Below are 18,573 nucleotides of genomic sequence, written 5' to 3'. Positions count from 1 at the left end.
GTGTTCCATCGATGTAAAGGTGTAATTTCCAAAATAAATAATTATAAATAATGTTAGATACAGTTCAGTAGATATTAGACGTTATACGTACAGTAAATTGGTGGCGCTATACAACTAATTGGTTTACGATGGTTTATGATGATGCTAACACGTGGTGTTTTGACACAATTTTACCGCGAGTGGTACAACTGTGTCATAATTACTACGCGTAGTACGCGTAGTACGTGTAGTACACGTAGTACGCGTAGTACGTGTAGTACGCGTGGTACGTGTACTACGTGTAGTACGCGTAGTACGTGTACTACGTGAATTATGACACAGTTGAACCGCCATACAAGAGAAGACACTTCGCAATGTCGTGACGCTCGAGTTTTACTATTATTGCTCTTTCTATGTTTACCTACGGTAGGCCTATGATATCTTACGGATACGGTGTAACTAAACTGTGACCTTCTTGGATGTTATTAAATGTTAGTATAATATCTACAACAACAACTAGTATCCCCCTTTATAAAGTGTAGATAGGTACAGTAATACCAAAGGCTAGAGAGAAAGAGGATAAACTATAGGCTTAACTACAGGCTGAGTTAAGTCCTACCAGGGAGTTGTTATTTAGACAACTCCCTGGTCCTACCTAGGCCCCTCCTTAAACTATAGGCCTAGGTCCCTAGGGTCCTAGGCTGACACCAGCAGTCACGCGCTTCACATGACTTTGAAATTTTGAAAAAAAAATTGAAGCATGAAATAAAAAATAGAGTGCATAAAATAAATATTAAATAAAATATACAATGTTAAATAATAATAATAATAATAATAATAAATAAATAAATACGGTAATAATAATAATAATTTCAGCATTAATTACCTTGGCCTAAGCCTTGTAATGAAGAACCATACTATTTACTAGGCCTATAATTAATAACTAGCCCAAGGGAATATCTTTTGTGTCATTTCCCCTTAACGTCGATTTTTTAATTGTTCTCCATTGTCTAAGTCCCCTTAAGGAGGCGTACAGGTTGGTTTTAGTAACATAATAAATAATAATAATAATTATAATAATAATAATAATAATAATAATAATAATAATAATAATAATAATAATAATAATAATAATAATAAATAATATTAAATAAATAGTCATTTCTTCATTACATGTAATTAACTTGGTCTAACCTTGTAATCAAGAACCTGCAGATTACTATGCCTGATATTAATAACTAGGCTTAGGCCTCATTTATAATTCATTGGTGCTCTGTCATTTTGGCAGGTCTTATGGCATCCAGTATTTTAGAGCTACCTATTCTCAGCTCTTAGTTTGAAAATAACTGATACCCTGTTTGATGAAGAAACGCCCCGAGAAACGCGTTTTTCCTTAGTCTCTGTGCTTTCCCCAGAAAGTGTATATTTTTAGTAGTTAGTAGACCTAGGTATGCAAAACCCAGACATAACTGAAAAATAAAAATTGTCACAGTATGTAACTCAAGTTAAAATAACACTTTTCATGATTACTCGTGCAGCTCAATAAAATATTATATTCAGTCATTTTAAACGACCCATTAGCATGGTAACATCAATGTATTTTCAAAAATTAGACATGCGACGTTCTCTCAGAAGTTTTTTTGTTTTAGTTGTTTTGTAGAGGTTTATCTGTGGATGACCTTTTGACCTCCTGAATTCTGATGAGAAGTTTCGAGTCGATTCAGTCGAGACGGCCCGAGTGGAGTTTCATGCAAATGTTCGTACGGGAAAAAAAATCGCAACCCGTTGTAGCAACTACCTGTGTGCTGCCCTCACTCTCTCTGTCCCCCTAGCAACAGAGGGGGTATAACCAAAGATACTAGAAATACAAGATAGAGTTCTTGCATTGTAAAAATGAGGCGGAAGTCGTGCCCAACGTAGGCGGCGCCCTTCTTTTTAACCATGCAAGTTTCCTATACTTCGTGCCCAACGTACAGGGCGCCCTTCTGTTGCTAAGTATATCCAGACGCAAAAGACGCACTTCTTTTTCCACTAATGGAGGAAAACTTTTTCACTAAGAGTGCGTCCGGCCATGCGATTCTGCGCTGTATTGTTGTTTTATTCTTTACTGATTCATGATTATACTTTAATTGTTTTGTGTATTATTTGTATAATAGCAACGATTTCTACCGCCACCAAGGAGGTTATGTATTCACCGATGTCACTGTCTGGGTGTCTATTCCAGTTTGTTTTTATATCTAGTATCTTTGTTGAGAATTGATAATAAAATACGCGACGACTTGGTAACGAAAGTTTGGAACAAGTTTTTTTAGATCCAGCTGTAGGGGGCGTCCCATTTTTCGAATTCCCACCATGCATTTCGGTGGAACACTTCTTTTGTGTGGAGAACTCTATCTTGTATTTCTAGTATCTTTGGTATAACCATAGAAATATAACATAACACACAAGCTAAAGCATAGCACACGTCACGTTGGTTAGCAAAAATGCACATGTAAGTCGAGTTTTATACAGAAGTTAAGATTATTAATTATATTTTTAAGGTTGTATTATATGGTATATGGTTTGAAACATTAGCTTTATCAGTTTTAACTTAGTGGTTAATAATGATAATGGTAGATGTAAATGCAAACGACGAACACACACTAATGCTGCGCTGTGACGTTATAGACCCCTTGCAATGTTTACATTGGCCTTTCTGAAACAAACAAAAATTTAGGAAATTACAGTTTTTCTATTTTTATTCAGTTTTTTAAATCATTCGGGAAAATCGTCGCACCAACCACAAATAGCCGACTTGCACAGGGATCCGGGGCATTTAATCCGCGAAATGTTTGTTTTCAGACGCCCAAAAACAACAGAGGCATTTCTGTTCGATCAATTATTTATTTGATCCTTATTTCTTTTTCTTTTTGCTTTACGAAAGAGGGGTGGGGGAAGGGTAGGGGCGCGACCGGCCTGGCTTCCTTTTAATCGACACATAGTATGAGGTAAGTAGGCCTACTGTACTGTTTAAGTTGAATTGACATAGCATTCAGATTTCCTATCGAATACTCGGCTATTATCGTGGTTCGCGCGACAAATTCCCTAAAAAAATGATTTTAAAATTTGAATAAAACGAGGTGTCATATTTCCCCGATGAAAACAAAGTGAGCGTGGTCGAGCTTCGATTAAAAGGTTCCGAAAATGTCGACAATTTAGGGGTTTCAAAGGCTTATTTAATCGATTTTAGAGTCTACTAATATGTAAAAAATACATGTAATATCTTTTTCTCCCCGACGAATTGTGCTTTTTCTCCCCGACGGGGGGTAGGAGGGCAGCAGAAAAGTAATTTGGAGAGGGATCAAGAGGCCTTCCCTGGAAAGCAGTGGTGTAACTAGTTTGTAAGTGACCCTGGTTCAAGAGTACTGTTGGGGCCCTTGAGGCATGCAAATTGATTATGTCAACGAAAGATGTGTACCACCGATTTTTATTACGTAAACCTGCAACGTTAGTAATACACGCTATTAGAACATTTTTTAAACGTTATAATCAAACGCTATCGTAATGTTATAAAGCAACGTAACAAAATAATGTTTTCGAAACGTTTATCTACAACGTTTTCATGGCGTTTACTACAAGCGTTCGGATATACGTTTAAAAACAACGACATTTCAACGTTTATTATAAACTCTGTAACAACGTTTAAAAACGTTGTTTAAACGTTTGCTGTTAATTATGTCATTTAACGTTATAAGAGCGTATTTTTGTAGAACCATATTTACGTATTTATAACTTACAATATATATGTAAACATTTTACATTTACGTACCGTCAATTATAAAGTTTCAATATAACGTTTAAAAAATGTTATAAAACTTAAAATACTTGAACGTTTTTATAAAAAGTTCTATGAATGTATGTTTTTGAACCATAATTATGTATTTATATGCCTCAAGTATATCGTTCAAATATTGCATTATGTAACGTTATTAACAAACGTAATAATAACGTTAGCAGTTTGGTACTAAAGATGTTTTTATATAACGTTACACGAACGTGTTTTTCTAGAACCATATTTACATATTTATAGCTTAATATGTAACGTACAAATATAACACTTATGTAATGTTAATATTTAACATTGCAGCATAACGTTCAAGGAACGTTATAAAAACGTAAAAAAGTTAGTTGCTATGAACGCTTTTATATAACGTTTTTGAACGTATATTTGTAGAACCATAATTACGTATTTATAACTTAAATTATAACGTTATTAACAAATGTTATAAGGACGTTAAAACTTTTGTGTTAAAGATGTCTATATAACGTTATAAGAACGTATTTTTGTAGAACAATATTTATGTATTTATAACTTAATATATAACGTTCAAATATTAGCTAAATGTAATGTTATAAATAAACGTTGCATTAACGTTATATGAATGTTTTTAAGAGGTATTTTTCAAGGTTCTAATAGAGTGTGTTGATAACGTTATATGCAAACGTTATACTTCAAGTTATATGTACGTGTATATGGTTCTATAAATTTACAATTGTAGAACGTTATACCAGAACATTCTTAACTCTAAGCTATATTGCGTTACTATAACGTTTGTTGACAACGTTACATAAATATAATGAATGACCGTTATATATACGTTATAAAAACATAATAAATACGTAAATATATTTCTAGAATACGTTCTTGGAACGTTATATAAAGACAGTTAAAATGCTAAACAATTATTTATAACGTATTTTAAAATATATTGTGTTTATAACGTTATAATAACGTTATATTGAAACGTTATATTTTAAGTTAGTATGTACGTGTATATGGTCCTACAAATTTACGTTCGTAGTTTTATGAGAACGTTCAACACCAACCTATATTACGTTATGATAACATTTGTAAATTATGTTATACAGAGGTAATGAATGAACGTTAATTATATACTTCATAATTACGTAATAATTACGTAAATATAGTCCTATAAAAATATGTTCTTAGAACGTTATATAAAGACATTTTAAACACCAAACTATTACATAAATATAACGTTATCTAAACGTTGTTTTCAACGTTTTTATATAGTTTGTATGTAACGTTATGAACGTTATATGCAAACGTTATATTTCAGGTTATATGTACGTATATATGGTTGTACAAATTTACGTTAGTAGAACGTTATATAAAAACGTTCGTTAATGACGTTAGATACACGTAATGAATGAACGTTAAATATATAAGTTATAATTACGTCATAAATAGTCCTGCAAAAATAAGTTCTTAGAGCGTTATATAAAGACATTTTAAACACTAAAGTATCACGTTATTACAACGTTTCGTAAACGTTGTTTTTCAACCTTTTTATATAGTTTTGTATATAACATTATATGAACGTTATTTGCGAATGTTATATTTTAGGTTATATGTACGTAAATATGGTTCTACTAATATGGTTCTACAAATTTACGTTCGTAGAAAGTTTTTTTGACAACATACTTAACACAAATCTATGTTACGTTATGATAACGTTTGTTAATAATGTTACATAGAGGTAATGAATGAACGTTACTTATATACTTCATAATTACGTAATTAATTACGTAAATATAGTCCTACAAAAATATGTTCTTAAAACGTTATATAAAGACATTTTAAACACCAAACTATTACATAAATATAACGTTATCTTAACGTTGTTTTCAACGTTTTTATATAGTTTGTATGTAACGTTATATGAACGTTATATGCAAACGTTATATTTCCGGTTATATGTACGTGTATATGGTTGTACAAATTTACGTTAGTAGAACGTTATATGAAAACGTTCGTAAGACTAATTTATGATACGTTATGATACGTTTGTTAATGACGTTTAGATACACGTAATGAATGAACGTTAAATATATACGTTATAATTACGTCATAAATACGTGAATACCTCCTGCAAAAATACGTCCTTAAAACGTTATATAAAGACATTTTAAATACTAAACTATCACGTTATTACAACGTCTCTTAAACGTTGTTTTTTAACCTTATATTTTTTAACATTATATGAACGTTATGTGCGAATGTTATATTTCAGGTTATATGTACGTAAATATGGTTCTACAAATTTACGTTAAGTATGTTTATGACAACATACTTAACACAAATCTATGTTACTTTATGATAATGTTTGTTAATAATGTTACATAGAGGTAATGAATGAACGTTACTTATATACTTCATAATTATGTAATAATTATGTAATAATTATGTAAATATAGTCCTACAAAAATATGTTCTTAGAACGTTATATAAAGACATTTTAAACACCAAACTATTACATAAATATATCGTTATCTAAACGTTGTTTTCAACGTTGTTATATAGTTTGTATGTAACGTTATATGAACGTTATATGCAAACGTTATATTTCAGGTACAAATTTACGTTAGTAGAACGTTATATGAAAACGTTCATAAGATTAATTTATGATACGTCATGATAATGTTTGTTAATGACATTAGATATACGTAATAAATGAACGTTAAATATATACGTTTTAATTAAGTCTACATAAATACAGTCCTGCAAAAATACGTTCTTAGAATATTATTAATTATTATTATTATTATTATTATTATTATTGTTATTATTATTATTATATAAAGACATTTTAAACACCAAACTATTACGTTATTATAACATTTCCTAAATGTTGTTTTTTTAACGTTTTTATATAGTTTTGTATATATCGTTATATAAACGTTATTTGCGAACGTTATATTTCAGGTTATTACGTAAATATGGTTCTACAAATTTACTATCGTAGAACGTTATATCAAAACGTTCTTAACACCAAACTGTAACGTTATTAGGACGTTATTATAATGTAATATTGTTAGCTGGGTAGGTATTGAAAAGCTTGTAGCAGGGGAACTGACATACAGTACTACCTCATAATTAGCATGATCCTCTTCAGTCTGTATATCGTAAGCTACACAGTACTGAAACTGCAATTCTAAAAGTACACAATTATTTTATAATTCAAAATGATAGAGGATACTGCATCTTAATTATCTGTCTTCCTTGATCTACCTTCTACCTAAGCTAATTTCAGCTTTTGATACAATAAGCCATTCAATCCTTATTGAACGATTATCTTCTGGCATCAAATTTACTGCTCTCTCATGGTTTTTAACTCTTACTTGACATCGAGAAAGCAGGCGCAGTTTCTTCCTTCCTTCCTTCCCTCTCTTCCCTTTTTCTTCATCACTTCATCTTTTTATTTTCTAATGTTTGTGTTTCCTTTTTTTTGTTTTCTTTCCTTTTTAGTTCATTTCTTTTCTTTTTTATCTTTCTTTCCTTTCTTCAAAGAGTCTTCCTTTAACTGATTCCTTTTTTTCATTTTCCTTCTTTCTTTCTTTTCTGCGACAAAACCCTTTTGAGTCAGGGTGGTGATCGGAGATCCTTCGGGCCCCAAGGTTACGTCGGGGTTCCTGGGGACCGCTGCACAGAGCATGCCTAGGCATTACTTTTAAAACCAATGATCTTCTTTCTACATTCCTCTCCAGGTCGGGCAGAATAATATTGAGAAGATTGTTGCTTTCATTTTAGGTGGGGATGGGCGCTTATTAAAATTCACTAAATTAAAAATTTTGCATTAATAATGACTAGCATTATTTCCCATCAGCCCTTGGCATAAATTGATTTGCATCACTGGTCACATACGGTTGGCAGGCATCCAATCCAACTACAGTATGCCAGGGAACTGTGAAATCATGCATAATAACAAAGATACTAGAAATACAAGATAGAGTTCTCCACACAAAAAAAGTATCACTTCCACCGTGTTCCACCGAAATGCATGGTGGGAATACGAAAAATGGGACGCCCCCTACAGTGAGAACTCTATCATTTCTAGTATCTTTGATAATAATTAGGGAAATATCAAAAGGTGCAAGCGAAAAATCAATGGAACTATTTTTTGTCTATCTAATTATGTAATTACCGGGAGATCTATTGTTGTTTACTTGAAGTTTTACATAATTGTCGAAGGTAGAGTATTCGTCAGTATGCATACGTAGTAGGCGACTGTAGGCCTAGCCTAATGTAGTGGAGAGTAGAGTATACTACTGGATGTTAATCTATTTTTTGTAGCATAACGCTACGAAGAATTTGACTGGCTCCCGCCTGGGTGTGTGGTTGCTGGTGGAACCGGGTGCACTATAAAAAAGTGTCAAAGGCTCGCTCTGTGGCAGTGTTTGGCAGGGTCAAATGCCAAGTTAGCTGGGCACAGGCATCATCACACAGTAAATAATGGCTCCTCTGTATTATAGGCCTAGGCTGGCCTATATTTGTATAAATATACTATAGTGTACTTAAAACCCCTAAAAACCTGATTATAAATAATTGGTTAAACTAGGCTAGGCTGGGGCCAGCTAGCCTACTAGGCCTACTACTACTAGTAACTACTACACTAAGTATTACATCCTGATTCTTCTAAAACCGCTAAGTTTTTTTTGGGGTTTTTTTTTTTTTTTTGGGGGGGGGTTTTTTTTTTTTTTTTTTTTTTGGTTTTTTTTTTTTTAATTATTATAACAGCTTGCATTATTACTGTACAAGACAATACTTCCTTTTGATACTATTAATAGTTCTGTGCTTTCAATTTCTGGCCTAGGCCTAGGCTATTAATGCTCAAAATCAGAAGGTTGTATGCTATATGTTAAATGAATGGGGAATTTCCCAGAAATGTTCCCATGCCAATCCAATTTGTATTTTCCATGAGCAACAAAGCAGATTTGATAAGATTTAACTGTTTACAATGTTTTAGATAGGTTGTTATATTTCTCAATTATATCAATATTATTGGTGATATGGACCATCAAAAAGGGAAGTGCTGAATTTGCATAATTATGGGTTTTGCTTATTGATTATCTCAGTTGTACAATCGAAATGGCAACATAAAGTAGGTAGACTCATGGTGATCAGTGGGAAGTGCACACAAATTTGCATTCATTTTAGAAATTCTCTATTAGGGTTTACACATTTTTTTCCTTGTTTTGCAGATGATGTCAAGTCGAACTGAGCAATTAAAGAGTACAAGATCTTACATCTGGTACACGGGGCATGTACTGGGCACAGGGGCAACTTCCAATGTATATATTGGTAGACATAAGGTATATTAAATGTAATTTATTATCAATGTTTAACAAAAATTATTATCTTCATTGTTACTATTTACTGTATATGAGAATTGTGACTCATCATTTCTATGGTGTCCTAGACTATTATTAATAATTGACAAGCAAATATATTTTGATTTTGGTTTATTTTATTCCTTTAGGTAATTAGCCAAGGAAAAATGGAAAAATAATAGACCTAACTCAAAGTGTTTATAAGGGAAAAATTAAAAAATTGAATGAACCAGTCAATCGTTCAGTGAATGAAAATACTGTTTCCATTCCACAAATAAAAAACGTCTATAATAACATACCTAAATATCCTTGTCATTTGATGTTCTATTGAAAGAAAAACAACTTGTTCTACCTTTCTTCTGAATGGAAGAGTCCATCTTATTTCAACCAATTAAAACATTGTTTTAGGTGTGGGCGTACAATGTTGTACAAAACGAATAGACCAAAATACACGTGGATGGAAATGAATTTTCAGGAAGAGTGATGCAAATCAGAATAAATGTCCCTCTTCAATAAAAGACCATGTTTGGGACTAAGGTTTCAATGGTCTTTTGGAGCTTAAGTCTATACTTAGAATAATAAAGATAAAAGGCATATTGTAAATTTGAGACCACAGAATATCGGTCTTTACAGTAAATTGGAGGTGGTCATTAATTAGAGGGTCTTTGTTTTGAGGAGATACCTGTATGCAAAAAAAAAATGTTATGGTGTAAATTCCCAACCAATGACAAGTGATGAATTCCACCACTCAAATGACAACTCACCGTAACACCACTAAATTATTTAAGTGGTGATGAGGACTGGTGGGCTTTTTCCTACCCTTTAATAACCCCTCTTGTCTTCTGGTATCTTCTCTTAAACTGTGTGGTACTTTCAGCTTCCATGATGTGGGCAGGAAGAGCATTCTATCCATTTTAACCCTTTGGGAAAAGCAGTGCTTCCTACAAGTTAATCGAGCATAAGGCTTTTTTAATTTCCAAGTATGACCTCTAGTAACAGAGCAACTGCCAAATCGAAAAACAGATACCTATCAATATCCTCTTTCCCAAGTAATATTTTATATGTCTCAATTAATTAAGTCCCCCTGATTCTTCTTATTTCTACAGTAATTATTTCTTTATAATTTTCTGCATAATTTCTTCAATACATTTTTCATACATTTGGGAATTTTAGTTGCCCGTCTTTGGACCTTTTCTAATAAATTTATATCTTTTCTTAACTGCGGTGGCCAAGCTTGGATTGAAAATTCAAAGTGTGGACGAACTAATCCGATATACTGTACAAACACCTAATGTTCGCAACTGATTTATATTCAAAGGACCTTTTTATACTGCCGAGCACCCGATTTGCAGTCTTGACAGCAGCAACACACTGTTTGCTGGGTTTCAAGGATTTATCAATAATAACACCTAGGTCTTTTTCCCTATCAGCTTCTTCAAGAACAGTGTCTTCTAACGCATAATTAAATTTAGGATTATTATGATTTAAGTGCATTACTTTGCACTTGGATACATTGAAAGGCATCAACCAGTCCTGACACCAAGTAGACAAATTATGTTAAATCAACTTGCAGTTTTCTTGCATCATTTTCAGTCAAGACAGTTCAAAACTATTTAGTGTCATCTGTGAATTTCAAAATATTTGAATCAACAACAGTATCAATGTCATTAACTAATATAAGCAAGAGTACAGGACCCAAAACTGAGCCATGGTGTACACCACTGGTAAGTGAGGCCCAGGGTGACTTCCTACCATTAATTACGACTCGTAAACGATGCGATAACCAATTTTGTAACCAGAGACCCAAGCATCTATTTAGGTGTGTTGATGGTAGATGCTCCTTGCAAGAAATTCAAATAGTAGTATACTGTAAACCTACTGAGAGATAAACGGTTGTCAAACACAACATTTTTTATAGCTGTACATAACTGAAAATGAGTAGTGTGATGCTATTGTAAATGAATTGATATTGTAAATATCAAAAGAGTTTGCAAATGTGGGTATTTATTTCACTGGATACAATGATAACATTTTTATAAGAGTATATTTTGCCTGTACAGTAAAACCACTACAGAAAGCGGTCTCTAGTATTGGGTATTTCTACTGGCTGCCTTCCAACTGCTATAACTTGTTTATAAACAAATTGCTCAACAAGAAAGTCCTGCGCATGACTATATTACAGCTGAAACACTTGAGAATTCAATAAAAGCATTGTCCTATTTCACGATCCTATAAAATAGCGTGATGCTAATATTAATAAAGTAAATAACAAAGGCCTCCCTGGATGGAAATTGGCTAGCTGCCAACTACTAGTCCCTGGATGAAAATTCTACTGGCTAGCTGCTGACTACTATTACTATAACTTGTTTATAAACATTACATCATATGACAATGTAAGTCAGCGCATGAATATTTTGAAGGACAAGACATCTTGTATTATTATGGTTTAAAGCATCGTCATGTTCACGCTCCAATAAAAATACTGTAACTATTACTAGTAAATAAAATGGAAGCTAGAGTGGGTATTTTACAAAACGATAGGAAGTAACTGATCCGGTTTCTTGTCCTCGGATGTTTATACTGCCTAGCTGCCAACTATGATCTTGCAGTTTTTATAAACAATAAATTTTGTACAACTGGGCAAGTCCTATGCGTGACTATTTTGCACTCTTGAGTGAATTTGATTTTCATCACTTCTGATATTACTGACCTGCAACCACCCCCTAAAAATGCAGATTGTTTGAAAAGTACTGTACTGCATATCATCTTTACAATTGAGACACCAAGCATTAGGTCTGATATTTAATTGAAATGTCATAAAGTCTTGACAAGACAAAATATTTGTTTTCTGAAAAAAGTATATATTACTGCCTTACTCACCATTTTTGCATTATTATTTTTATATTTTTTGTAATGAGAAGATTAAATGCTTTAAATTTATATAATTGGAAAGAAATATACATAACTTATTTTGGAAATTTCAAGGTAGCAGGGTGCATAATAAAAATAAGAATAACTTATTTTTTCTGCGACTTCCAAGTTTTTTGTGGCGGCAGGTGCGCTGATTGGCCAAAAATAAAATTTTAAATTCATTATTCATTATTGGCAACATGAGTGTCCCGTAGGCATTTTTTGCAAATTTGCTGGGCTACAGATAACATTTGGTGCTGGAGGCAATTAATCGAGACAACTTTCATGGTCAGAAGCACAAACACTTTTTTCCAGGCTTGGTTCCAACCCTCCTGATTTGATCGGGAGTTTTACAAATTTTCATGCAATCTCCAGGTCTCCCGATTTTTTTGAAAAAGAACCCTGAAATACGAAAAGCAGCTAATTAGTGGCTTTTTGATACCAATAGAGTATTTCTGTGTCCATTTTGCCTTTGTGCACTGACTTTATCATCAATGCTGGTTACAGAGACTTTTCAAATATTATTGATACATTCATAAGATCAGAATGCATGCATGAAAAAAGCTTAGATTTTCAAAATTTTGGGGGTTGGGACGCACTTCATCGGTGCACCTCCAGTCTCCTAAATTATGAGTTCTGGGGTTGTAACGGCTGTGATTTTCCTATTATTCAATTATAGAAAACTGGTGAACAAGTAGCTGTAAAAACATTCAATAATGCATCATTTTCACGACCACACGAAGTCCAAGTACGGGAGCTGGATGTAATTAAAAAATTGAAGCACAAGAATATTGTGGACTTGTTTGCGATTGAAGATGACCAGATCACCAAGCAACCTGTTATCATTATGGAACTGTGTATGGGAGGTTCCCTCTACAGCATACTGGAGGAACCACAGAATATCTTCGGACTGAAAGAGGAAGAGTTCCTGATAGTTTTGAGAGACGTCAGTAAGTAATAAATGTTTAAAGGAATTTGATGGTTCTCCTACATTTATTTGTTTATTCTGTGTGTTTGTCTTTCGTAGCATAGACCACTCTGTGAAAAAAATAATTGAAATACAAAAAAAAAAAAAAAAAAAAAAAAAAAAAAATGCTCTAACTGTGGAAACCTATGACATATTTTTCTCACAATGTTAAAACAATGTATCCACAAATTTAATGAACCACTAGAAGTAAAATTCTTCAACCTAATCTTTGAAAACAAAAGCACAAGAATATTATCATGAACATAAAAGTGTAAAACAGATACCATGGAACTGTGCATGGGAGCACATCTCTACAGCATCCTCGAGGATCCATGATATTTTTGGATGTCCGTAAGTAATAAACATTCGAACTAGTTCAATGGTACCCCTACTTTTATTTGTTTACTCTTGTGTTTTTTTAGTAGGATATAGACCACTCAGCGAAATAATTGTGGGATCTTGACATATTTTACTAGCAAAGACAAAACATACAGTATGTACATTTCATCAGTTTGCAAGAATATATTTTATGTATGGAAAAAAAATAGCTGACAAAAATTGAATTTGAACATGACAAGAGATCACTTAAAAGCAGTTATCATGATAGAGCTGTTTATAGAAGGATGCATACATGGAGAAACAGATTATCTTTGGTCCAGAAGACATAATTTAGACAATCACTGATCAAAAGGGATCTTGTGTTTCAGCCAAAGGACTGAAACAGTAAAATGCAAGCTGTACAGTATTTTAGTTGGAACATGTTTATCCTTTGTTTGAAGTGAGTGTTCCTGGTGTACAGATCATTCACCACCACTTTGTGACTAAACTACTGTAAGAGGCTAATGCACTACAAAAGAAGATGATGATGATGATTTTTTTTTGTAGTTTCAGGTAATCTGATGGTACTTTCACTGATCATGAAAATCAATTACAATCATACATACTTTATTGTTTTTTTCCCTTTATTTTAGTTTTATAAGCCATGATTTAAAATTTTATTGTAATGTTGTCATGACGAAATTCTTCCCCTTAGAAGAAACTGTTACTGGTGGGTTGGATGATTGATTGCTAATTGCCTGCATGCTGCCTAAACAGCCTTCACAATGAGTAAACAAGACCTTGGTAGTAGGAGAAAATCGACACAGTTCAGCCAGTACTGCTCCAATCATGGTCAAATTTCAGAAAGTATACACAATTTCTGAATCTAATGTTATTATTTAAAACATAAAATGTTTTAAACCAAAATCTGACCATAATGAAAAAAGACAGTAGCTGTACGTCTGTGGATTTACTTTACTTTTTTCACAAATTTCGCGAACGTAAAACCGTGACTTGGCGATCGGAAGGATACTAGCCAGAAAGATGCATCAATATTTTATTAGTTGGATGATGGTAATTTTGGTCATTTTCAATACACATATGTATTGAAAATGACATGGTGTATTGGTGTTTATGCTGGCCTAAATAAATATAAGAATACGATTCTTTCTAGCCTATTCTATTTATTTTATGATCGTGTGGCGTACAGCAATGTTTACTCACATTCCCTGCTATCCAGGGGCTATTCTACAGCTTACAGCTGATGTATTTCAATTTAGGCTCAGAGAGTAGTAAATCATTTTATAGGGCCTCCGAATCGAGCGATGAATATTTAGTTGACAGTTAGAATTTAGGAACAGAGAATAACTTGTCATGTATTAAAATCAAATGCTAAATTGATTTTATAACTGATATTCTGTATCTTCGTTGCATATGATCTACAGACGATTACTCGCTCTCACGGCCAGTGCACAACGTCACGAACGAACGAGAAGCCCATGTGCTTGAGTCGTGGGTGATTTAGAACCGTCCATTTTGCGGCAGGGTATTCATTTTGTATTATAACTATATAAAATACACATGCCTAAACATTACCACATTTAAACATGTGTGTTAACCGTTATAATAAACATGTTTAAATATTATATTAATATTCAAACACGTGCACTAACCGTTATAATACACATGTTTAAATACTATTATAATAAGCTTCACCAGGCACACAATTGTTCGGTCTTGGGATGCCAGGGTAGGCGCTTCAGTTCAATCTTATTATTTTTGTTTGTTATGCATCGTAATTTTCCCGATTTTTAGGTGTGAACACAATTTGTATTTTCTTTTTAATTATACTGTGGTATAGACAAGAAGAACAATTCCCAGTAAAAAAATATTTGCGGGAAATTCAGTAGGTGCTTCTGTTCGTTACGGACTGCCAATGCACTTTTTGACATCACACCACACCTAAACATGCGCTCCCGATTATAACTTCTTTTTATTGAAAATGTAGGAATATGTTAAGAGAGTATTAATTGTTGTAGCCTACAGTAGATTGTAGGCTTATTCATTACGTTTGCCGTGCCTGACCATTGTAAACGAAATATCTCTCGCTCACTCTAGATCACTAACATTCCTAGGCCTAACAACAATACACTAGTATGCGACCTTCGCAGGCCGCCGGTAGCGGGTAGAAATTTTAGGTAAGTAGCGAATCTGTCACCCAACCTGTCACTTGTGACAGGGGGTTCGATGATCGATTACCCGAGTAGGTCGGGTAGCAGGACCGAATTCGCTAAGGGCTGATTTTCGGCATAGTTATTATTGGTAATAATATGATGAAGATAATATAGATTATGATGATTCATGTTTATATATATAACATCAATTGAAGTGTGTTCCAAAGTGCTTTCCTATCAAGTTCTATTTGACAGAAACATGTAACTTGCCTATAAATATGGTCATGATATTACATAAATCATGACAATATACTGTATAAGCACCTCATGGCTACTGTACATATGGGCGTACAATATTTTTTAGTCAAACAAAATATAATGGTCTGGACAGGGCATAATAAATGTTTTTTGTCCCAATACATAGTGATGCAGAAGTGATGCAATGATTATGATGACCAGCATATGTGGCAAATACAAGCCAAACCAGTCATTCGTCGCAAATCGTGTTTCACAGAAAATGGCCAAAACATGCTGGAATGTCAAATTTTTAAAAATCTAATCTAATCAAAAATAATCTTTACATATCTATACATCATTCTATGCTGTTATTTTCCCCATTTTCAATGTTAAAACAACACTTTTTAAGGATTTGATGATAGTTTCTGCATGAGAAATGCCTGAAATCATAACTTTGAAGGCTGATTTCTCATATATTGTTCTTTAAACAGCTGTATGTTTAAACGCTTTTAACTTCATAAGGAAATGTCCGATTTGAATGATTTTTTTACCATTTTATAGCTATTATTTTACTCTCTAACACTGTATTAATAACTCAAAATCGATTTTTGCGACGAGTGACTGGTTTGGCTTGTCTTTGCCGCATATACCCATGCTCCGCACAGTGTTGAAATAGTGGGGAAAGGTGGCGATGTGCTATTGAATGTTACGGGAAGTTGAGGAGGCAGTCGTTTTTAATGTTACCATGTCATAATTTTTCAAATGTTGGGGGGGGGGGGGAATGGGCAGAACTGTTTCAGAATAAGCGAGCAGCACATAACATTGCACTGAAATTTTAAAAATTTGTGGCAAGACGGGGCAGGCACGTTCCCCCTTTACCTTCCATGTGCGCTCCCTCTCCCCTACTGGATTTGGGCCTGTTTTATTGATATTCAGCCTACCTTGTGAGTAGGGCTACTCTTTTGTACATGAAAATACAGCATATAATACAGTAGGCTAGCCTAGTTTGGCATGACAGAAATGTTTCTCATGAATAAAATAGGTGGATGCATGCATATTGAGACGCATACGTAAATTTGGAGTATTGATTGGTGGAGGTGGCTTGACCCTAACCTTAAACTTAATCAGGCCCGTAGGCAGGATTTTCGATGGGGAGGTGCGTTTTGCAACCGAAGTGGACCTTACGATGGGCAACTGCCTAGGGATCCCTGCGAGGGTGGGGCGAATCTTCTGGAACCTGACAAATTAGCATTTTGAGGGCCTTATTTAATGGATTTCTAAAATCTATAATTTGTAATATCCTATTTAAATTTTCAGTCATTTGAGTATTGTCTAGGGACCTACAGTAAAGCAGGAGAAATAGAGGGTGGGATAAAGGGAGGAACTACCAGCTGAAGTATAGAAAATTTATGATTATGGCACCTCAAAATGGCCGGAAATGGCACTCTCAGACAAACTTTAATTATGATTTTTCTTTTTTCTCCATTTCTTTTATAAATTTAGGGGGCTCTCCCCCTCCCCCCTTGAATCCACCACTGTGAAATTGTAATTTTTCATGTTCTTTACATCTGTAGGCCTACAGATGACATGGATCAATCTGCAATCACTGGAGCTGATAGTTTCCAACAGATTTCGTAGCACATTATTAAAAATCAACGGGTAGAAGAGCGGGCAAAAAAATGTAATGCATACTATATAGCATTTCGCGATAATTAGGAACGATTTTAGTGAAATAATAGGTTTTTAAAAGTGGACTTTTTGAAATTTGGTGGTCCAGGGACATTTTGAGGGTCTTACATAATAGATTTCTCAAACACATAATTCATGAATATTTCATTTGAATTTTCATTAATTTGGATTTTTTTGGGGACCTGAAAAAGTAACGTTATTATGTCCTGTACATCTGCAGGCCTATAGATAACATTCTGCATATTATATAGATCAATCTGCAATCACCGGAAACGATCAATTTCTAACAAATTTCATACCACATTATTAAAAATCAACAGTTAGATATGTCACGACATTGACTGGACATAAGACACAGAAACAAAATATATATAAAATCAACTGGTTTTAATTAAAAGTTCGTTTTGCATATCCAATGACAAAGTGTTGTGCTACCTCCCAGAATCTTTATCACTGTAATAGTGCATTCGAAGTACAGATCATCTACTAAGTCTTGCTAACTTCTAGGGCTTTTCCCCTCAGTCTGCAATATCACTTTAGTATATTTGGTACATAAGTCTTGAGTATAAGCTACTTGGCTCTACCTCCTCCGACCATCTATAAATGAATACAACATTTATATAGAATGGTATGCTAATGGTATTCCTTTTCTATCAAACTACGCTTTAACATATTATACATTTTACTCCTGCCATCTTGATATCATATGTCTCTAATGATCGGTATGGTATACCACATTCACGGTAAATACTGCTTTCATGCAATTTTTGATCCTTTTTTTGAGCTTTTTTAAGCATTCTTGGTACCTTCGTTTTAAAATATTTTTTTTTTTTTTTTTTTTTTTTTTTTTTTTTTTTTTTTTTTTTTTTTTTTTTTTTTTTTTTTTTTTTTTTTTTTTTTTTTTTTTTTTTTTTTTTTTTTTTTTTTTTTGTTACTTTCTGTTGTCATGTCCGATTTTAATTGTAGTTCTTGTAGCAGCACCTCGAATTCCGACCGATTATCAAACATATGTTTTTCTCCCTTTCTTAACGCCACTGATAATTTTAACTCAAATATCGACCCTGATTCCCAATTTTTTTCCAATACTCAAAGCATTTCTCAATATTATAAACCTGACGAGCTTACTAG

The 18,573-nt window shown here is 33.4% G+C and overlaps 1 protein-coding gene across 3 annotated transcripts in view; it reads left to right on the top strand.

Moving 5' to 3' along the window:
- The window catches only part of LOC117111967 (serine/threonine-protein kinase TBK1-like), a 75,228-nt gene that overhangs the window by 8,818 nt on the left and 47,837 nt on the right, over nucleotides 1–18,573 (top strand). The window contains exons 1-3 of one of the 3 annotated variants that reach the window (XM_033255020.1): nucleotides 7,884–8,011; nucleotides 9,022–9,132; nucleotides 12,740–13,010. In XM_033255020.1, the coding sequence (XP_033110911.1) occupies nucleotides 9,022–9,132; nucleotides 12,740–13,010 (382 nt within the window). In that variant the 5' untranslated portion in view covers nucleotides 7,884–8,011. Of the gene's footprint in view, nucleotides 1–7,883; nucleotides 8,012–8,155; nucleotides 8,266–9,021; nucleotides 9,133–12,739; nucleotides 13,011–18,573 lie in introns of those variants that run through there. The other 2 variants (XM_033255022.1, XM_033255021.1) reach the window with 2 other exon arrangements.

Source organism: Anneissia japonica, unplaced genomic scaffold (assembly GCF_011630105.1).
Source record: "Anneissia japonica isolate Jap-2015-1 unplaced genomic scaffold, ASM1163010v1 scaffold284828_len130523_cov99, whole genome shotgun sequence".
Taxonomy (NCBI): domain Eukaryota; kingdom Metazoa; phylum Echinodermata; class Crinoidea; order Comatulida; family Comatulidae; genus Anneissia; species Anneissia japonica.
The sequence above is the reverse complement of the archived record's forward strand: the minus strand, read 5'-3'. Positions and strand labels throughout refer to the sequence as shown.